This window comes from Xenopus laevis, chromosome 6L, assembly GCF_017654675.1.
Source record: "Xenopus laevis strain J_2021 chromosome 6L, Xenopus_laevis_v10.1, whole genome shotgun sequence".
NCBI classification, from domain to species: Eukaryota; Metazoa; Chordata; class Amphibia; order Anura; family Pipidae; genus Xenopus; species Xenopus laevis.
This window is the reverse complement of record NC_054381.1, coordinates 33497427-33520856: the sequence shown is the minus strand read 5'-3', so window position 1 is coordinate 33520856 and position 23430 is coordinate 33497427. Positions and strand designations below refer to the sequence as shown.

General features: G+C 36.9%; 1 protein-coding gene across 1 annotated transcript in view; it reads left to right on the top strand.

The window, feature by feature from the left end:
* Positions 1–23430, top strand: part of slc25a13.L (solute carrier family 25 member 13 L homeolog) — an 89214-nt gene that overhangs the window by 10976 nt on the left and 54808 nt on the right. Inside the window, 4 exon segments of the mRNA NM_001089755.1 lie at positions 1378–1431; positions 2715–2857; positions 12461–12576; positions 23111–23250. Coding sequence (NP_001083224.1) covers positions 1378–1431; positions 2715–2857; positions 12461–12576; positions 23111–23250 — 453 coding nt within the window.

Genomic DNA, 23430 nt, shown 5'->3' with positions numbered 1-23430 from the left:
TTGTTTCAGAAACACTGGAGATGCACAGGAGATACAATAGTTTTTTAAATTTTAAATTTCCCATGTGCCAATCCCCATTGTTCCGGTCCAGATGATGAACATTTGAGTGAATGAAAGAGAGGGAACAGAGTGATGAACAGCAGTGGGTCTAGGGGTGCCTGCTATGTAAATCCTGCCCTGGATGTCACTGTGCACCCCACATTCCCCCTCCCTCCTCACCATCTAATTGTGAAGCCAGTGCATGGGCTTTGGCATCAGATGCCCTATTTTGGCAAATAAAGATTTTGGCATGATGCTAAATTTTCCTCCATAACAGTGTCCGCAAAATGGTTGCTGCCTGTTTCAGGAGATTGTGAATTCCAAGACTAAAAGAAACAAGATTTATATAATTTATATAGTGTGAGTGAAGTTTATTTTGCTTGACTTGACATCACGAAATAGGATTTGGAATTATTTCTTAGGATGACAGGTCCCCTTTAAGGGGTTACATTGTTGATGAGAACCTCAATTGAAAACCCTTTTTTAATTATTTTCGTTCTTCCTTGTTATACGAAGTGCCACTGTAAAACATGGAAATGTTTACTGTCAACACAAATGGCTTGTTTATCATTACTAACACATTTATGAAGTGCCAACATATGCTGCAGCTCTCACCATCTTGAGACACAAACTATACTGGAATTCACCTTTAGTCACTTTTCCCTTACTCAAACCCCCTGTCCTGCTGCATTTATTCATGTGGTCTGTTTAGGTTTTGGTGAGCTTTTACTGGTCTGATGCAGTTAGAATAATGAGAGTGCATATCTAATTTTTTGCTGTGTTTTACAGGACCTGGAAAAACTTTTTTATTTTTTCTTTTCCGTCCTGTGATTAATTGAAATTAGATGAATATAGACTTAGGGAAGGCTTAAAAACAAAGTTTTCAAAATATTGGGCCTGAGGGTATTACCAAAAGGGCAGGCTTTAATTGTGTGTTCTTGTGCGTTTGGTTTTTGTTATTTTGTTTATTTTAAGGGAAAGCTTAAGACCTCTGATGCCCTAATGAAAATATTGTGCATTTTTACTTTGGCAGCAACACTTTAACATGTATAATAGCTGCTCCATAGATTTATTCTGTGCATACAGAATAAAGGGTCACCATAATCACAATGCATTCTCCTTGTAGCAGGTACCAAATGGTGCAAGATCTTGGTTTATTTGGAATGTATATTTCTCTTGTTGTATGGCTGATGTATTGCACACTTTCACACAGCAGAACCCATCAGCTAATTTTGTGTGCGATAGAATGGTTTTGCATCTGTCACATGGAAATCCAATTGACATTGAACCTGATGTCCCTGTTTAGTGACTTCTGCTAATTTGTCTCTTTGTTTTCAGGTAGCATTGACCAAGAGAGCTGATCCAGCTGATCTGAAATCTGTATTTTACAAGGTAAGATTTTTTTTATTTTTATTGTTGGAAATGGCTTTCCCATCCATATTAGTCAGCATTACCTATAAAATTATTAAATCAAGCAGTCCAATGTACTGTCTGTATTTTCTATCATATAACTGCTGGTTGGCCCTACTACCTGTTGTATGTTAGAATAGCACACCTAAAGGCCCTTAAGAATGTACTAAAATGAAATATACAGTATCGTATAATTTTACCATAAAACTGATTTGCTGCAGAGCTTTTACACAAAAACTTTCAATATTCTTTGGAGATGGTTTGGTACTTTATATATAAAATAAGCTTTGTGTATACTCTGTAATCTTTGGGTTTTTTAAAGTAGAAGCCCCAATTATTTTTGCCCACCTATATTGGAGCTGCTGTCCACTTTCCAAGGTTGGCCCTAACAATCAGATTAAAGCCCAATTATCGTATGCCTTAGGCGGACATATCAGGCAAAGATCCGCTTGTTTAGGGACCTCACCAAACAAGTGGATCTTCTAGTGTTACCAAACTCCTTTCTTCACAAACGGTAGACTAGAGCAAAACTGAACTATCACGTCAAAAATTATTTCATTAAAAAAATTTTTTTTAGGTCATTTCACAAAAAAGTAAGTAGCCTTTGATTAATTGCCCTCGAAGGCGCAAAATTCACAAGACTTGTTTTTGATATGATTACTCTTTAAAAAACAACTTTTAACAACTTTATTTTTGTTGTGATGGTCTAGTTTTGTGTCAGCCTGCTGTTTTTGAAGAAGAGTGTATGGTTGTGAAATACCTCAGTGACTTCTATAATGTTTGTTTTACTAAAGGGGGCATTATACCTTATTGACATTAGTGAAAAAAGGTGCGCAATTCCAAAACATTTTCTTTGGCATGATATAGGTATACGATCCATTATCCAGAGACCCGTTATCCAGAAAGTTTTGAATTACGGAAAGCCATCTGCTATAGCACCCATCTGAAGCAAAAATCGGTTTCCTTTTTCTCTGTCAAAATAGAGCAGTACCTTGTACTTAATCCTAGCTAAGATGCATAAATCCGTATTAGTGACAAAACTATCCTATTGATTTTATTTCATGTTAAATGATCTTTAGTAGACTCAAGGTCTGCTGCATCATATTGGTGAAAAAACCCTTGTCTATTCTGTATGATCATTATACCTGTATAGTGATTTTTGGAAGAGAAAGAATATAGTCTGAAAATCATCACATAGGGCACTGACTTGCAGCAATGAAGTTGTGATGCCATGATAAAATTGCATTTTTCTCTTTTGCCTACAGTATGCAAGCGTGGAAAAAAATGGGGATTATTTCATGTCTCCACTTGACTTTGTCCGACGTTACCTGAACCTCACTGGAGAGGGTGAAACTAATCCAAAAACTCTGCAGCTTCTGGCTGGGGTGGTGGACCAAACCAAAGATGGGTGAGACCATGTTGCTTTGTTGCACCTTAATGCAAGTCTTTTTCTTGTTATCCTGGTATGGGATCCAGTATCTGGAAAGCCATTATCCAGAAAGCTCTGACATTTTGGGAAGGGTGCCTCCCATAGACTCCATTTTATCCAAATAATCGAAATTCTTAACAATGATTTATTTTTTCTCTGTAATAATAAAACAGTACCTTGTACTTGATCCAAACTAAAATATAATTAATCCTTATTGGAGGCATAGCAATCCTATTGGGTTTATTTAATCATTATAAATGATTTTCTAGTAGACTTTGGGTATGAATTTCCAAGCTACAGAAAACCTTAGGTCCCAAACATTCTGGATAATAGGTCCCATATTTTATATATATATATATATATATATATATATATATATATATATATATATATATATATATATATATATATATATATATATATATATATATATATATATATATATATATATATATATATATATATATATATATATATATAATTTTTTTTATTTATTTATTTGAGAGTTTGAAAATATATTTGATCTGTCCAAGGTTGTTCACCTAACATACTAGCAAAATAGTGTACACTCAGAGGTCCAAGGGTCATTTCAACCCCCCAAGGTGACAAGATGGAACATGTACTATTTTGTTGCAGACATTTTTATATCTGTCACGGTTGTAGATATGGTTTAAGAAAAAAAAACAAGTAATACTACAATCCCACTTTGCATTTAAAAAGCTGCAGCTACAGATCAAACTGTTATTTTTTTTTTGCTAATTAAATTATATTTTAAGACGGGTTATTCGTGCACCCAGAACAAGCCAACATTCCCTTCTGAATCTGCTTGCAACCAAACTGATTCCATTTTAACATATGCATTATTTCCCCATGTCCTCTATTCAGCTGCCATGGGGTGGATCATTACTGGATAACTGGGCATACCTCTTGGCAAAACATCTGCTTCTTTGGCCATTACATCAAAGAAACCTTGATTCACTGGGGTTGCCAGTAGGTTATACCCCCCCCCCTCTCTGAGACTAGAATATGTATTTTTTTCCCTGGGCATGAGCTAAAAACTAGCACAGTGCCACCATCTTATCATTCCCAGGTGCCCTTCCAGATCTGCTTCGCTAGGGACTAACCAAAAAGATTTATTTCAGTTGGGCTTGACTGCCAGATAGGATTTTTATTTTATTTACTAGTTATATCAAGCGACATCCCTGTATTTATTTATTATAGGCCAATATCCTGCTCTTTTGTGCAAGGCTATTGATTCTTGTAAAGCATCATGAGCTTTACTAGTATTCTCCGTTTTGTAAATAATACAATCCACAGAAAATAGGGGAATAATATATTATTTATAGCACATTTCTCTAAACATTTATATGCACTCATACCTAATCTTTACAGAGAGGGGGAAAAAAGATTTATTCTTACTCTGTCTTGCATACTCTGTATATGGGAACACCTGTTTACACACATGAAAAGGCTTCATTTTAAGTAGTATGTTCGAGTTCATATTTAAATTTTATTTAATGACACCTAATGATGTGCAATCAAGGGTTACACTAATCCAGAGAGAAGAAGCGTTGCCACGGAAACTGCCCTTATGCGGCCCTGGGTTTAGGAGATGGGGGCTGTACCGCAGACATTATTTCAGCTCCTTTAAACACAAAGAACCACACATGTAATTGACTGTGTAAAATTGCTGCTCAGTTACTTTATTGTGTGGGTCATAATTTAAGTAAATGAATACGTCACTGTTATTAGAGAGTAAATCTGTTGTGATTTACTGGCAGGCAGGCCTATGTAGAGAGCAGAATACAATAAGAAGAAAATAGCTGGTTTAATTAACTTGTAAAAATTGGGTTAATTTAAATGCAGCTGCTGTAGCAGATCCTCCAGTTGTCCCTTTAGTGATCTGATTAAAACCACATATTAATACACAGGATTTCATTTAATAAAGCTCTCCAGGCCTCAGATTTTATTATTATTATCACTGTTTCTTGATCAGTCTTCAAATCCTCATGTTAACAAAGCTCTTTTTTCCGAAAATTACAGTATTTGTATCCGTGTGCTTTATACATCAATAAGCCCACATTCATAGTCCGTATTATTGTAGAGTAAAATATCAATTGCAAATATTTAGCACTGATATTTGGGATAAGAATGCCATACACAGACCTAGAGAAAAACATTACCATTCTGCATGTTATGGGTAATTATATGAACTAAACATTAATGTAAAAACAGTAATTTAATTATTAGCTAGCATAGCAACTGGCCAATAGCATAATGTCTTTGCAGATATAATATTGAGTGTTGGGCTATGCTGATTTTAACAGATATTTATGTGCTTGTAATTTGAATTACAGTAGAACCCCTATTTTACGTTTTTCAGGGGACCAGGAAAAAAGGACGTAAAATCTGGGAAAATGTAAAATCAGGGAAATGTGTTAAAATAACTTTTTCTTCAAGTACTGAAAGTCCATTTTACTTTGAGATACAATATTTACTGTGTTAATAACAAGGGTTAAGCATTGCAGCGTTAATGTGACACTATGGGGGGGGGCATATGCAAGGCCTCTCTATCAGTCACATGCACAACCTAAAGCAATTAGTGATTGGTGCAGGACTGTATAAGGGGCAGACTAATTGGAATTGACCATTTACAGGCAGAACCATGGCAAAATATACATCTGGTTAGTATTTTAAACCTCTTTATTTCACAAATAACATTCATAGAGGGAAAAAATAACAGTTTTTAGGTACATCAGGACAAAATGTTGATGTAAAATTCAGGAAACCTTACTTTAAATCAGGGAAATGCACACATTGAAATGCATTCTAAATTGGTGGCACCAAAAATGTAAAATGCGGGAAAATTAAAATCAGGGGACTTAAATTTGAGATTTCACTGTTTACTGTGCTACATTTTACAAGCTCTATCTAGTCATTTACATGTTTTGCTGTATTTACTGAAATCCATAAATAACAACCCCCTTCCTAATCATGTTTTTGAAATGTAGGGGATGTTCCCTATTTAATGATTTAGGGGGTCATTCATGTTCTTGGTGGGGTGGCAAGAGCAAGAAAACGTATGGGCTCAAAAGCTTGCCCCTTAGTCCTCATTCCCTAAGCACTTGCGCCCTCCTGTGTGCTACGCTCTGAGCACCGGATGAAAAATCCACCTCTCATGATGCACAGTTTAGCCCTGTCCGTAAAGCCTTCTTTACGGCTGACCATAAAGACATAAGGCCAATGCGTCTCTGAATGAGACACTTTGTGCCTATCTCTGACCTCTATAGTTTGGGGTGCTGCTTAACCGAAACAGAGCACAGCTGCCATTTACACAATGCCTCACACAGACTCCTCTTTAGTTTCTTTTACCATAAATAATGAATATGAATGCATACAGCGCTGTATAAAGATCACATTGCTTCCCTGCTGCATATTTGCCTTTATATGTATAAGCCGGAACTCCTCAAATCTTCATTGACCCCAATGGAGAAGGGGAGAAATATGGCACCTCCCATACATGTATAGATACAAAAACATAGACGCAATGATGCACACTAAATTTGTCTGCGCGCTTCTGTGAGAAAATGCATAGAAAATGTTGTGTTTTAGGGACATTATGCAAAGTTAGTAAAAAGGCACTTGTCACACTGGGTCCAGGTTCTTCCCATAATATACAGAAACCTTGTTTTCTCCGTAATAATAAAACAGTACCTTGTGCTTGATTCTAAGTAGCCGTGAATCCATATTGATGGCAAAACTATTCTACTGGGTTTAACATTTAAATTATTTTAAGTAGACTTACGGGGTTATTTACCGAATTTATCTGGTCTGGCTTTTTAGGTTTTTTTTGGCAATCAGAGTGCTTCGTATTTAGAAGTCGCCTAAAGTTGCCTTGCGAAGAAACTTCGGACAACTTCAGAAAGCGAAGCGCTCAGAGTGCCATCCCGCGGCGATTTAGATTCTAGCCGACGGAAAGGCAGTTCGGGGACATTAGTCGCCCCGAAAAGAGCCGATTAGTCACCGGGCGACTAAATCTCCCCGAATCTCCACGTGTGTCTCTGCCCTAAAAGTCTCTGTTGTTAATCATATATTACCTGACCTTCCTCTATGCCTTAGGCATAGGGTCAGGGCAAGCATTTCATTTTACTTTTCATTCTGCACTTCCTAGATTTTACTGCACTCCCCACATTCCCCTGCCTTCCTTACCATCTAACTGTGTATCCACTAGGGATGCACTGAATCCAGGATGCAATTTTTCGTCAGGATTCGGATTTGGCCAAATCCTTGTGCCTGGCCTGAACCGAAAGCTGAATCCTTAAAATCATGTGACTTTTACAAAACAAGGAAGTAAATACATTTTTAGCCACTCACTTCTCGTGCGGCTCTCTCTTTCCCTCCCCCTCACTGATTTGCATATGCAAATTAGGGTTCTGGATTTGGTTCAGTATTGGGCCGAATCTTTCACAAAGGATTCGGGGGTTCGGCATTCAGTGCATAGACATAGGTATTAGGTGCCCCATTCTGGATAATGCAGAGCTTGACTTAAGCGTCACCAAAATGGCACCTGCCTGTCTGCTGTGATTGTGAATTTCAAGACTAATAAACACAAGATTTCATTAATTTTGATAGTGTAAGTGAAATTTATTTTGCTTAATTAATCTTATAAAATAGGATTTGGAAATATTTCTTAAGGTGACAGGTCCCCTTTAAGCAGTGTATATAGTATGACAATTCCCACATTACCAGGCATATTTTATATAGTGAATAAAGAACCCTTTAAAACCCTTAAAAGAAATTTATCTCAATCTTACAAAGTGGCTGATTTATTTATGTTCAGAATTACTCAAAAAAAAAATCAGCATAAAGCAGTAAATATTGTTCAGGGAAAAAATATTCAGTGTATTATATTTAAGTATTTGTTGTACACACTGAAATGGTTTTTCATTCCTACTTGAAATTTACATTGGGCATTACATTTTTGGAAAGGTTTTAGAACTCTGAGGCAGCAGGGAGCTTTAACACTTGAACACCCCACACTGCAAAATGGTGTTCGACTGCTCAAAGCATTTAAACGCATTCTGCTGAATCAACTCTTTTGTTCACTTTGATGAATGTGTCAGTTCATCAACAATTTCATCAGGAAAGTGGTTTATAAATGGAATAAAATTTGAACTGATTACCGAGTGTTAAATTTTAGTAAATTGACCCCACAGGGTCTATGAAAAAGCAGCAGTTTTTTTATACCTGTTATCCCGAATGCTAGGGACCTGGGGTTTTCCTAATCTTTCAGAAATTTGGATGTTGATACCTTCAGTCTTCTAGAAAATCATGTAAACATTAAAGGAGAAGGAAAGCTAGCAAAGCAATAAATTAGCCACAATAGTGCAAACTATAACACTATTTATTCTGTAGAATACTTTACCATACCTGAGTAAACAGCTCTAGAAGCTCTGTTTGTTTAGGGTAGCCGCTGCCATATTAGCTTGGTGTGACATCACATCCGGCCTGAGTTTCCCTGCTCACTCATAGCTCTGGGCTCAGATTACAGCAGGGAGGGGAGGAGTGAGGGGGGAAGGAGCAAACTGAGCATGCTCAAGCCCTGCCCTGGAGGTTTATGCTGAAAACAGGAAGTCTGATACAGAAGCCCATGATTACACAATAGAAGGAAAGAAATGTGATGTTTATTTTGACAGGACTCAGAGCAGCATTACTTTGAGGGTATACTGGTGTATTTATATAGACCTTTCTGATAAAGCTTACTTAGTTTTAGCCTTTCCTTCTCCTTTAAATAAAGCCAATTGGCTGTTTACTGTTTTATTATTACAGAGAAAAAAAAATTTAAAATTTGGATTATTTGGGTAAAATAGATGCTATGGGAAACAGACGTTCCATAATTTGGAGTTTTCTGGCTAACAGGTTTCCGGATAACGTATACCATACCTGTATTACCAACTACAATTTTTTTCTCACAATCTTTCCTCCACCTGAAGTTCATCTTGGTTCAAGACAAACTACGGGGCATCTAGGTTCGAGGCAAAGTAACTTTTTCAAAATTCTATTTCTAAATCCTCCCACCCAATGACCAGAATCTCAGGAAACCATAACAATATTGCAGAAGAACTTAGAGTGCAACATATAGGCTTCATATTGTGCAAAATATTCAATGTTAGACTAAATTTAAATATTACATCAGGCACCACAAAGGCACAACTTATTTGTGTATAACTTCATGAGTAAAGTGCATTGTCGCTAGCAGTGACAGGGTCTTCATTTTCTACCTCATACCTGTGTCCGCCTGAGTTCATTACCTCCTGTTCTGCTTGACCTCCTCAGTTCAATTGCTTTGGGCTGCGGTACCTTCTCTTGAGGTTATAACAACCCCTTGTCTTTGAACATAATGGCCGTGCCTTTTAATATAATAAACATGGCTCATTTGATTTTCTGTGTGGTGCATTTTAATTTCCTCAAGATGAAAAACTACTAAAAGTTCACTTCTTTTATTAAATGGGCTTGCCTACACAATGTAAAGCAACAGTAACATTTGGAGAATGACATTTTATGTTTGTATATATACATGAACATTTTTGCAGCTTAATTACTCCTTTTCCTGTTTTATTGGTATGGGAGCTGATATCCAGAAACCACCATTCCAGAAAGCTTCAAACTAATTCCTTTTTATTTTATCAAATTATTTATAGTCATTCTAGATTTGGGATGCACCAAATCCAGGATTCGGTTCAGGATTCGGCCAGGATTCTGCCTTTTTCTGCAGGATTCAGCCGAATCCTTCTGCCCGGCAGAACCAAATCCAAATCCTAATTTGCATATGCAAATTAGGGATGTGGAGGGAAATGCCGTGACTTGATGCAAATTAGGATTCGGATTCAGTTCGGTATTTGGCCAAATCTTTCGTGAAGGATTCGGCGGTTCGGCTGAATCAAAAATAGTGGATTCGGTGCATCCCTATTCTAGATATAGGATTGCAAACCTCAGGTAACTGTATTCAAGGGAGCTGTGTCAATTCATGTAGAATGAAAGGCAACATAAAGGATTGTGTTAGTTTTTTGCAGTTTGCACCCTGCCATCCATGTCTTAAACAACCCCTTATATCTCATGGGTGTTAGTAAAAATAAACACTGAGCAAGTGTATTTCACCCTGAAGTGGTAGGTGAAATTCCATAAGCCTCCTAGAATGCTTCAAATTGGCATATGTCCTGCTGTGGGTCCCCAGACATGGATGACATGCACAATGTAAACACAAGACTCTCCTGTCTTCCCATGGGATTTGTAGCTGTGTAAAATAAAGGTAAGCTTAGTTTGAATATAGATGTGCTAAGTTTGTGGGGCAATTGTGAAAATGAAGGGTAGTTTCGACCAAGGTCTCAAAAAGATCACTTAAGTCTAAAACCAGAACTTCAGCTTTCTCATATGTTTCAAAGGATGCTCCTTAGCTGCCCTTGTTTATGTTGATGGTGGCTGCATGAAGCCCATGTTGGTTTTAGCCTTGAATATTAGTGCAGAAGAGAGAATCCAGACCCCTATCAAGTTTCACTCTAATGGCAATTTCCAAGGCTACTCCTCAAAGGCCAGTCACCAAGCCATATATGAAGGATGTCCTTGTCCCAGCTAAGTCAACAGCCTGTTCCACTTTTATGTTGGATCACTACGAAGCTACAGTGCGTACATTGTTTCGTGCAGATGTTTTTAGGAAAAAGAGGTCAGCCAATGTCCGACGTAGAGATTAATGTTTCTTTTGCATGTTTCCCTCATCCCAGTTATTGATTAGTGTAAATGTCTAGGTTTTAATGTAAACAATTGTTGTAGTTAATGGTGGTGCCCCGGGGGCTTTGTCTGCCAGTCCTTCCTTTACCTACCTCAAGCTCCATCTCGTACGCTATTCTCAACACAAAGCTCAGTTGTTCTAACTAGCAGGTGCTTTATAGTGCCACATAGGATAACAGTCTGCCCTCCGTGTGCTGAAAGCGGTGGCCATGTGACTTGCTTATGTTTGTTAAAGGTTATATTTAATGCTGAGCTTTTATGAGGGAGTATACTCAAATATTCAAGCCCTATTCACTTGTTTCTAAAAGCAGCAACTTATGATTCTGTATGGCCAAGGTTCTAGGTAACATTGTAAGACACCACTCAACCACATGGGTCCAAGATTTTGGCTGGATCCTCTTGTTTACATGAATCAATTCATTAGCAGAATGATTGAGTAAGCTAAGTAAGACAAACCAAACGACACAGTCATTTTTAATTGTTTCATTTATGAATATTTTTAGTACAAGAAACGTGTTTGGCACTAATTAGACATGTAATTACAAATGGAATTCTGAAATGCTCATATACCTAGTTGTGTGTGTTGAATGCTAAATTGGGGGGGGGGGTTGGGTTGACATTATTATACCAGTAACATGGGTCATAAATAACCAGTATGGAAATTTGTTTGCCAATAGTTTGAGGTCTAAATCTTTCATATCCCTACTTCCATCCATATGTTGGCAATTGCAATCACTGTGCAAGGAAATATCTTCATTCTTTTAGTCTTTTTCCCAAATTAATTGCAACACAGATGCCTGCTTATACTGTCTTCCTAATGGAGGAAAATTTACTGGGGACATAAATGTGCAAGACATTAGAAAGTGGGTCCCTATAGCATCCAGATTTTCCCTCCAAAGAAACAAGAATAAAACTGCTAACCAGAAGTGCAACTTGCATTGTTTTTTGGGTTTTCCAGATGTCGGGGAAAGGATACTTCTCCACTGTACACTATGCCCAGAGCTGCCATAGCAAAATGATACAAACTGTACAGAACTGCTATCTTATCTTTTATTATCCAAGTACAGGTATGGGATTGATTCAGAAAGCCCTGAATTACGGGATGACCATCTCCCATAGACTCAATTTTATCCAAATAATCCAAATTTTTAAAAATTAAATTTTTTCTGTGTAGTAATAACAGTACCTTGTACTTGCTCCAAGCTACGATATAATTAATCCTTATTGGAAGCAAAACCAGACTATTTGGTTTATTTAGGGGGTTATTTAGTAAATCTTGATTTTTTTTAATTCTCGTCAAGGTTTTTTTTGGGTAAAACCTCAAATTTTTAGAGGAAAAATAAAACTTGAATTTTTAGAGATTTATTATACCCAAAGTCTGAATCCGAGAATCCGCCGTCTCAAACCTGGCGAGGTCATGTAGAAGTCAATAGCAGATGTCCCTTTTACAATTTAAAGCTATCATGATTTGTGCTGGGTTTTTTCTGATAATCTGAAAAATTGAGGGATTTTGGATGATAACCTGAAAAAAATCGAGCGTCAAATTTTGTAAAAAATTTGTATAAGAGTTTTTGCTTGATTTTAGTCTTTTCCCCTTCCAACTTTTTCGAGTTATTTTACTGATAAATAAGATAAAATCGTGGTTGTGAGTTTGGGCTTATAAAAAGATGAGATATATTTGAGTTTTAGTAAATAACCCCCTTAATGTTTAAATAATTTTCAGTTACATTTAATTCTTTGCTGCTTTTGTGTTTTCTGTTTTGCTTATAAGTAAAATTCTATTTTTATTTATTTTAGATTAATCTCATTTCAAGAATTTGTCGCCTTTGAATCCGTCCTGTGCGCTCCCGATGCCTTGTTTATGGTCGCTTTTCAGCTCTTTGACAAAACAGGGAAAGGAGAAGTAACTTTTGGTAAGAACCCTACAGATTATTTGAAGAGGAATTCAACTTCTGGTATTCATTTGCTACTTTTTCTGTACTTAAGTTGCAGAACCCTTCTAAAAACTATTTCACTGCTTTAATTACAAAAGTGAATTTAGATATAAAGACTAGTTTAAGTGATTAACAAACTGTGTTAACAAACTGCAGCATTGGATTTTTGTCCTAATACTACTTGTTTTATTACATAACAAACACTAAAGATATTAAGCCATATTAAAGAAATGGATTTCAGTGGTAAGTTAACACGTATGTAGTGTGTAAGTATGATAAATGTGTACATTGTAGTGGTAGATTATACTTGTTTGGTGACATTATTGTATATGGAGGACCATCTATTTTACTGTATGCAAAGCAGAGTCCAATGTAATTGGACTGGAATAATGCAGAAACACATTTTTGTAAGAACAGACAGTTGAAATAACGCGCACACACACACACACACACACACACACACCCCCCCCCCATTTGATTTCTGGCCTAAATCTGCTCTGTGTGAAAACTAACAAGAGGATTCCACCTTGCCAATGGGCATAGATATAGAGGGTTTGGACTCCAGCATAAAGCACAATGTGTGCTCTAATCTTATTTTCTGACTTTTATAGTTTTGTATTTATGGCTGATACAGCAATGTTTTTATACATGTATATCTGTAATTATATGATTTAATTTGGCTTTGAACCCCAAAAATGGGGACAACAAACCAACACTGTTTTACACTTGCACAGCTGTTATCCCCACTCCATGGAATGGGGAGGAACAAAAAATTAATCTCTAGACCTACACTTACATTGGTTTGCCAGTGATCAGAAAAAACTGTCTACAAAAATCTCATTCCTCTGTTTTTCAAAACAAGAAACACACCAACACTAAAACCGGTACACCCAAAAGAGCCTAAACAATCTAAACACTAAACAACCACTCAGTAAGAGAATGGCCCAACTTGGGCTAACTCCTCAGGACAATATTCACCAGTTTTTACCTCTAAAGAATGCTTCTTTGAGGTCAGCAATGTGCATATTTTGGGCTGAGAAGACAGAAGGTTTGAAGAGGTGTAAAGGAGGTCATTTGTGCCAAACTGTAAAACCTATCCCTGAACAGAGGAGAGGGCACCTTTTGTCATCAACATACAATGCTGCTATGACATCCTTACCCCACTGTTTCACAACAATTCATACTTTCAGTTGTATAAATTACAAAATCAACACCTGCATCAATGAGAATCAGGGAACATTTGTGACTGGATCACATTTTTACCTCTGTGACCTTTGGCTAATACAACTGAATAAGTTCAATGGAAACATTATGATTGAACGTATGTGACTGTACTACTCTTAAGTGTTTAAATGCTAGGGAATTCCCTACCCCTCAAGTTGAACTGAAGAAGCATTTTCAAGGAAATTGCTTTACACTTGTTTATGCTAGATCCTGTTTCCAAACCTTGTTCCTCCAAGAAACTTGTCCCAGTGCATGTTCTTTATCTTTGGATATTGCGTTTGGAATGTTCCCTTGTCTTGACCACCATATCCCAGTTCATTAAGCATTCTAAATTTCATCTATGTTTAGATAGAGTTCAGAGGTATCACACATGTTTAACTGCTCAATGGTGGTCTGCACAATTTTGGGGGAAAAATGGACAAGGCATCCTTTTATATACCACTTTCAGTGTGCCACAACTATGAGATATTGTAACGAGGGAAAGGTGGGTGCTGTATAATTATGCATATGTATAGGATTACCCTATGTGGCATGTAGAAATCCCAAGATCAGAATTTTCCTGGCTTACATATACATACAAAGTAACTTGGATTGTAAAAAGACAATGTCCATCAAGTACAACATTTTATGTCTTAAGGAAACCTAACTGCTGGGCCATAAAAAGCATTTGAAGCATAAAATGTGGGTCATAAACCCCCAACTGGACAGAGCAAGTAACTGTAATCATCAGCTACCCTGAAATGTGCCTCATGTCCTCAGCAGTTAATCAACAATGCTCTGCTTTCATTTGGTTTCTGGACCAGGTACTTGCTGTACTGTATTGATTTCAAAATGTACCACCAAGATATCACAAACAACAATTTCCAGGAAAATCTGGATCTGTGACTGTAAATCATTTGGAAAGTGTACTATCAACTATACACTGTAGAGAAAAGGCACAGAAGACTTCCAATTAGCATATTGTACATCATATATATATATATATATATATATATATATATATATATATATATATATATATATATATATATATATATATATATATAAATTCGTAGAAATTCCGCACACCATTACTGAACACGATTGACCCGAGTGCTACTCACAAATTGGGAATAGATAAGAAGCTTGGATACGTGGGTGCACATCAGGAGCCTTTAGACAAAAAGAAATTGGATTAAAAATATAAACTTTTATTAGAACATTTTAAAATTGGCCAACGTTTCGGTCTCCACCTAAGACCTTTGTCAAGACCAAAGGTCTTAGGTGGAGACCGAAACGTTGGCCAATTTTAAAATGTTCTAATAAAAGTTTATATTTTTAATCCAATTTATTTTTGTCTAAAGGCTCCTGATGTGCACCCACGTATCCAAGCTATATATATATATATATATATATATATATATATATATATATATATATATATATATATATATATATATATATATATATATATATATATATATATATATTATATATATATATATATATATATATATAGATATATATATATAGATATATATATATATATAGATAGATAGATAGATAGATATATATATATATATATATATATATATATATATATATATATATATATATATATATAGATAGATATATATATATATATAGATATATATAGATATATATATATATCTATATATAGATATATATATATATATATATATATTTCCATTTCCATTATGATAATTATATATCAACTGGGAGCCAACAGTATCAATGTCCTCTGGCTGGCTAGCATGGTCATGGCCCCACTACCTGCATACTTTGTCTCCAAAGGAAACAAAATCTACCTTTATCTCTATGCACAAGCAAGCACACTTCAAAAACTATAGTTTTAATCATGGACGGTACTTCCCAATTCTTCCTTTCCTGCCCACTCTAGCCCTCTAGATTGCTGCTCATAGGACTTGTTGCTATTCCTAGTGCCGTTTAAAAGAAGAGAGAATATTCATAATATGTAGTCTTGTAAGGGCTTTTACAGTAAACAAAACAAAGGCAGTATATTTGCAGGGGCAGACATGGTGGCCATTAAAATCCATATGCTTTCTAGGTAAATAAGGTAATTGTAGGCATATTTGGTACCACAAAATTTAGAAGCCCAGTTGCATTCCTATTAATATTTTATAATTTCGAGTCAATCTTAGAAACCTAGGAACTAGTGATGTGTAGGTTGACCCCGAAACCCACCGGTTGACAACCGGTTGGGCAGGTGTGGGTTGAAATTTGGCCAAGCATTGCTGGTTAGGGATGGGTGCAGGTCAGACTGGGGAAGTACACCTCTTCACTGTTCCCACAGATTCCCTGTTTTGGAACCAGAGGCGCACACAGAAATAATGTACCGAGCGAGAATATGCAGATATGGTGCGGGTCCTACAATGGCAACTTTTCCAATTTAGGATTGGGTGAAGGTTAAGGATTTGCAAGTAGGGTGTGGGTTAAGTTTTTTTTTTGTTTGTTTTTTTTTTCCCTGAACTGCACCTCACTAGTAGAAACCACTTATTTTAGTTAAAGGGATCCTGTCATCAGAAAAAAAAGTTTTTTCAAAACGCATCAGTTAATAGTGCTACTTCAGCAAAATTCTGCACTGAAATCCATTTCTCAAAAGAGCAAACAGATTTTTTTATATTCAATTTTGAAATCTGACATGGGGCTAGACATTTTGTCAATTTCCCAGCTGCCCCATGTCATGTGACTTGTGCCTGCACTTCAGGAGAGAAATGCTTTCTGGCAGGCTGCTGTTTTTCCTTTTCAATGTAACTGAATGTGTCTCAGTGAGACATGGGTTTTTACTATTGAGTGTTGTTCTTAGATCTACCAGGCGGCTGTTATCTTGTGTTAGGGAGCTGCTATGGTTACCTTCCCATTGTTCTTTTGTTTGGCTGCTGGGGGGGGGAAAGGGAGGGGGTGATATCACTCCAACTTGCAGTACAGAAGTAAAGAGTGATTGAAGTTTATCAGAGCACAAGTCACATGACTTGGGGCAGCTGGGAAATTGACAAAATGTCTAGCCCCATGTCAGATTTCAAAATTGAATATAAAAAAATCTGTTTGCTCTTTTGAGAAATAGATTTCAGTGCAGAATTCTGCTGGAGCAGCACTATTAACTGATTCATTTTGAAAAAAACATGTTTTCACATGACAGTATCCCTTTAAGATTTAATTTGTCTGGCATTTTGAAGTAGAAAAGACATTTACCCATTTTACATTCTTCATATTCTTTGCTTTCTAAATATATGGTTTAGGGGCATGAATTGTCTGTCATGAAAATCAGAATGCACTCTTGTGTATTGTGGTTTCTAGAAGCTACACAAAATAGAAGTGTCTTTGTGCTTAAGAGCATGTGTGATATATAGTTCTGTTTATTTGTTTTGATTTAAAAAATAATTAACAGATAATATATAGGATATGCCTTATTTAGGAATGACTTCCTTCTCCCTTGCTTTGTACTCCACTACGTCTCTTGTCCACTACTTTTCCAGGTCTACCTGGAACACATTGGAAATACAAAAGTTTTAAAAAAATATTTCAGTGAAATGTGATTGTTGAAGTCTTCTGTCCAAAGTCAGAGCATAATTCCTTCTTTACAAAGCCAGAGGCCTTTGAAATTATGTAGGATGGCGTGCCAAAGATGGTTGACTACTCACTTACTGTGGGCTATAATATTTAATTGTGTTTTGTTTATCTTACAAAGCCACGCACAACATTGAGGTATTGATTGTACGAGAACATTACAGACAGCAGTCCCAATATCCTCCCAACACACAACAGCTCAAGAGCTAAATTATGGACTATTTAATGTTGAATAGTGAGCACGCTCTATGTCTTGTCCTTGTGTAGCAGTATTACACTATTTTCCTGTGAATAGTGTCTTCCCTCTCCATTGTACAATGGGAGAAGGAGTGAATAAAGCACTGAATAATGTATGTGGATTATTACCCATAATTAGGATGAGGGGACGATGAAAAGCAAAAGTAGTCCTTCCTTTGTACACAGGTTAAATGTGTTCAACCCCAGTTGCTTTGTCATCCTGTCTTTTGCTTGATGCCTTTTGCAAGATTTTTTTTGTCAGATTTTGTTATCCTGCATTAGAAAAATTAGTCTCTAATAGCTGTCCTTTATATGTCCTCAAATTGCACTCAGAGCATTTTCCTTCTCTTTTCATTCATGTCTCTATTGTATTCTGTTCTTTGCGCTACTTTATTTTTTGATCCTTCATGAGAGAGAAGCCCGGCGTCTGGTTTTCTCATTAAAAGGATTTTTAATACTTCCTTTTTGATCAGCATGTATGGCATTCGTTTTACTTTTGTTTGCTACCTCTGGAGAAATGTACTGTATATGCACTGGAGCTTTAACTGGGCATTAAGTGCATCTTTACATTCACCCTGCCTGCTTTCTTTTCTTTTCAAATTCTTTTTATTAAGTTTCAATAAGTTTCAATAAAACATTGAATCATGTATGTATACAATCATGAAGTGTTTCACATTAAAAGAAGAACAGTTCAGAATATTAACATGAAAATTTTTACCCTGCCTGCTGATGCTGTTCTATTTTTTTTGGATGCAGCAGTTTACTGCTTAAAGGGGAAGTTTATGTAGAAAAGATGCATAAACACCATATGAACTTCCAGAAATGTATAAATGTATTTTTTTCTGCGAAGATATACCAGATTCCACCAATTTTAAAGAAAACCATGATACTTGAAGTCATTTCCCAAAATCCATAGGGCCACTCGTAATGCAACCCCACCGTTACCTTGTTCCATCACAAAGGAATGGATTCTGCTTTACACAGTGTGACACTCGCTATGGAATCAGAGGATCTTCGAGTCCCACAATCCATCATATGGTGTTTTTGCATGGAAATTCATCTGCCACTGTTCCATGTGCATCAGCTTGAACACTTGCCATTAAATTAACAGTATAAGTGGTGATGGGCAGACAGAGGTGTCTTGCTCTGTTATTATCTGTCTGGCGATAATCGTTAAAACATGATTGCCTTTGTTACTATGTTAAGGGGGTGGTTCACCTTTAGGGTTAGGGCACACACCCAAGATTTGGGGAGATTTAGACGCCCAGCAACAAATCACCTCTTCTTCAGGGCGACTAATCTCACTGAAAAGCCTTCCCGCCGACTAGAATCTAGATCACCGGCGGGATGGCACTCTGAGCGCTTCGTTTTCCGAAGTTGCCTCACAAGGAAACCATCGCCATCCCAGTGGGAAGGCTTTTCGGGGGGGTTAAGTCAAGAATCTAAATTGCCGACGGGGTGGCACTCGGAGCCCTTCGTTTTCCGAAGTTGCCTCACAAGGAAACCATTGCCATCCCAGTGGGAAGGCTTTTCGGGGGGTTAAGTCGAGAATCTAAATTGCCGACGGGGTGGCACTCGGAGCGCTTAGTTTTCCGAAGTTGCCTGACGAGGAAACTTCGGGCGACTTCAGAAAACGAAGTGCTCAGAGTGCCACCCCGTCGGCAATTTAGATTCTTGACTTAACCCCCCCGAAAAGCCTTCCCACTGGGATGGCGATGGTTTCCTTGTGAGGCAAGCGATTTAGATTCTAGTTGGCTGGAAGGATTTTCAGGGAGATTAGTCGTCCAAAGAAGAGGCGATTAGTCACTGGGTGACTCCTCGAATCTTTCCGTGTGTCTGTTATCGAATGGCTAATTCTAAGCAACTTTTCAATTGTCATTCTTTTTTTTTTTTCATAGTTTTTTAATTATTTGCTTTCTTCTCCTGACTCTTTCCAGCTTTTAAATGTGGATCACATACCCCCATCTAAAAAACAAATGCTCTGTAAGACTGCACATGTATTGTTACTGCTACTTTTTTTTTATTCCTCTTTCTATTCAGGTACTCTCCTAATCTTATTCCAGTCTCTCAATCGAATCATTGTACGGTTGCTAGGGTAATTTAGACCCTTTCAACCAGACTGCTGAAATTGCAAACTGGAGAGCTGCTGAATAAAAAGCGAAGTAACTAAAAAACCATAAATAATAAACAATGAAAGCCAAATTACATGCTGTCTACATCATACTTAAAGTTAATTTGAAGGGGAACAACCCCTTTAATACTTTTTAAAAATTGTGGTTTATCTGCTGAGCAAATCATGGAGTACTGTTCCATTGCATCAAAAAAACAGACCATCAGCAAAGTTCCTAGAAGCATGGTATTTATGCATGGTCAGGGCTTCTGTGAAAGTGAGGACTAAAGTATAAAGAACTTTCTATGCCTCCTCCATTATACATTATAGACAAATAGCAGGGGACCTTTTTACCCATAAAGAGGATCACCGTACCAGAGGCCACCCCTTTAGTTAATGCCTTTAAGAATGGCTTGGATGATTTTTTGGACAGACATAATATCAAAGGCTATTGTGATAGTAAGCTCTATAGTTAGTATAGGTATGGGTATATAGAATTTAATTAAAAGTAGGGACGGGTGTGTGTGTATAGATGCTGGGTTTTCATTTGGAGGGGTTGAACTTGATGGACTTTGTTTTTTTTAAACCCAATTTAACTATGTAACGAACTATGTAACTATATGGTCAGCCTACGGGCCAATTTCTGTGATAGTGTAGATTATTGGCCGATGTATAGCTACCATAAATCATTCATTTTTGTGCGTCATTATGTATCCCTTCTACATACACCCACACCTCATTTAATGCATACATCTCAGCAGCAGCCTGGGTTATTTACATGTAAGTACATATTGTGTGACTATGTAGAGGTGTGAGGTCAGAAGATGATTATCAGGCTTAGTGTATGAATCTGAAGCTACAATTCTCTTTTTACTTTTTCTACTTTAATAAATTACTTTTTTAAAACGTTCCATTGCTATTTCTCACTGACACGCACTTTTTGCTTAGAACTTTCTGTAGTCAAAACCTTTTCAAAATGGTTTCTTCTCGGCGTGTATAATTTATTCCCGTCAGAGTCAAACCAAGAAAAGATTTGTCACTTTGAATCTAAGAACATTAGGGCAATTTTGTTAACGGTATACACAGATCTTCCCACACACAACTGAAGAAAGCCTTAGCAACTGTTTATAGCTAAAGTAAAGAACCGGGGCTGATAAGACACAATAATTGTCCTTACTTTTCCAGAACAACTTGTAGCTGTGACTGCATTTTAATAAAACTTGTTTATTATATAGAGCAGTAATCTTAAAACGTGTACACTTATCTATCCATCTGATACAACCAGATACATTTCTACTGGGAATTTTCAGGTTTATGCCTCCTTAAAGTTATATCATCTTTGGAATTCTCCCTTTATCCTCGGCAAGCTGCTGTTGAAAAGTAATTAATGTATCATTTTCGAATTTCGAAGGTTTTTTTTGGGCTACTTCGACCATCGAATGGGCTACTTCGACCACGACTTTGAATCGAAGGATTCGTAGTAAAAATCGTTCGACCATTCGATAGTCGAAGTACTGTCTCTTTAAAAAAAAACTTCTACCCCCTAGTTCGCCATCTAAAAGCTACCGAAGTCAATGTTAGCCTATGGGGAAGGTCCCCATAGGCTTGCCTAACTTTTTTTGATCGAAGGATATTCCTTCGATCGTTGGATTAAAATCCTTCGAATTGCTCGATTTGAAGGATTTTATCGTTCGATCGAAGGAATTATCCTTCGATCGTTCGATCGAACTATCTGCGCTTATTCCTTCGGCTTCGATACTCGAAGTCGAAGGATTTTAATTCCTAGTCGAATATCGAGGATTAATTAACCCTCGATATTCGACCCTTAGTGAATTGGCCCCTAAGTGTGTAAGATGTTATGCCTTAATAAATGATTTATATCATAATTTGACCTTAATATAATATATGGGACTGTATCCTTGTATACAGGGGTGGATTAATGCACAGGCTACCCTAGGCTATATCCTTGGAGACAATTGTGATCAGGGGCCCATCTTGTTTTTTTTTTCTTTTTTTCAATTATTCCTTTTTTTTTTTTTTTTAATTTGCGCTGCTGGGTCCGGTCAGACGAACCTGCTGGAAGAAGATAGCAGGAAGTAAAATTTGCCTTGCAATCCTAGCACACCTTTATTTTATGCAGCCCTCTAACTTATGTCCTGTTGAATAAACAGGGCAAATAGTTTCGAATTTAATGTTTTGTAAAGCAAGTAGTGGGTAAAATTCATTACCGTTGGTTAAAAAATAGTAAAATTATATTTGTAAGTGTAGGATTGGTCAAACCAATGATAGCTTAGTTTGGTTTATTTGGCCAGCTTAAAGTGGACTAATTAGGTGTAATATTTGTTTAAAAAAATATCTGATTATATGCAGTTTACTGAAAGTAAAATCTTAATAATTTTTAATGATGTTGGCAAAGCAATATTTGGGTAGACTATTAAGATAATAGTAGCTAAGGGCATATGGAGCAAATGTGTTTCAGGTATGGGACCTGTTATCCAGACCTGAGGTTTTCCAGATAAGGGATCTTTTTGTAATTTGGATCTTCGTACCTTTAGTCTGCTAATCTATCATGTAAACATTAAATACACCCAATGGTGTAAAGATTAATGATATCTCCGTAAGGAACAAATACAATGTTCTGTTTTATTATTACAGAGAAAAAGGAAATCCTTTTTTTTTTTTTTTTAAATATTTGGTTAAAATTGAGTCCAAGGGAGATGGCTATCTCGCAGTTTGGAACTTTCTGGATGACAGATCCCATACTTGTGCTACTTAAATAATATTTGAGAGTTTATGAGCAGCGGTTCAGTTATTTGTAGGCCTTTAAACAGTAATTGTTAATATGGGTTATATGTCTTAGTACATTTTTAGCGAAGTGACCCATGATAAAGGAAGGTAGCTGCACTGGGACCATTCTATCTCCTGACCATACTTTATAATATATATTCCTTGAGATGGGCAGTATGGGGCTGTTAAATCTTGTGGCAATTGGGTCAGATATTGAATTATAATTGGCAATATTCTGACTGTTGGATCAAAGACTTCATCAGTGCCCAGATGCCGTTTTCGACCTGACTGGAAAATCAAACCTGTCTGACCTGGCCAATATTTGGCCATATATTTGTTGCGTAGGCCCATCAGAGGGTCCTATTCATGGAACCATAAGCTCTCTATTAAGTCTGAAGGGCCCAAATCGGCAGCATAAATCTGCCCCGTTTATGACCACTTTAATACCATTTTTCTGTCCAGTGTGTGATATGGGAGACATCTGTTATTTTGTTTATCCTCAATAATAATTTTTTTTTGCATATTGCAATTTGTAACCACTGTACACTTTCTGTTTCTGATTGGCAGAGGATGTCAAGCAGGTTTTTGGTCAAACCACTATCCACCAGCATATCCCATTTAACTGGAACTGTGAGTTCATACAGCTGCACTTTGGAAAGGATCGAAAAAGGCTGCTGCCGTATGCTGAATTTACTCAGTTTTTACTGGTGAGTGTCTTTCCATGTCATTTTTTTGACTTGCCTGGAAAAGTACTATCCTATGTCCAACCATAAGCTGAAGGGCAAAAGATATGGGAAAGGAGGGGGGGGATCCTGCCAAAATTATACTGTTTCTGTTCCAGTCCAACAGGATTAAACCAGCTCCGAATGTGTGTAAATATTGAAAAG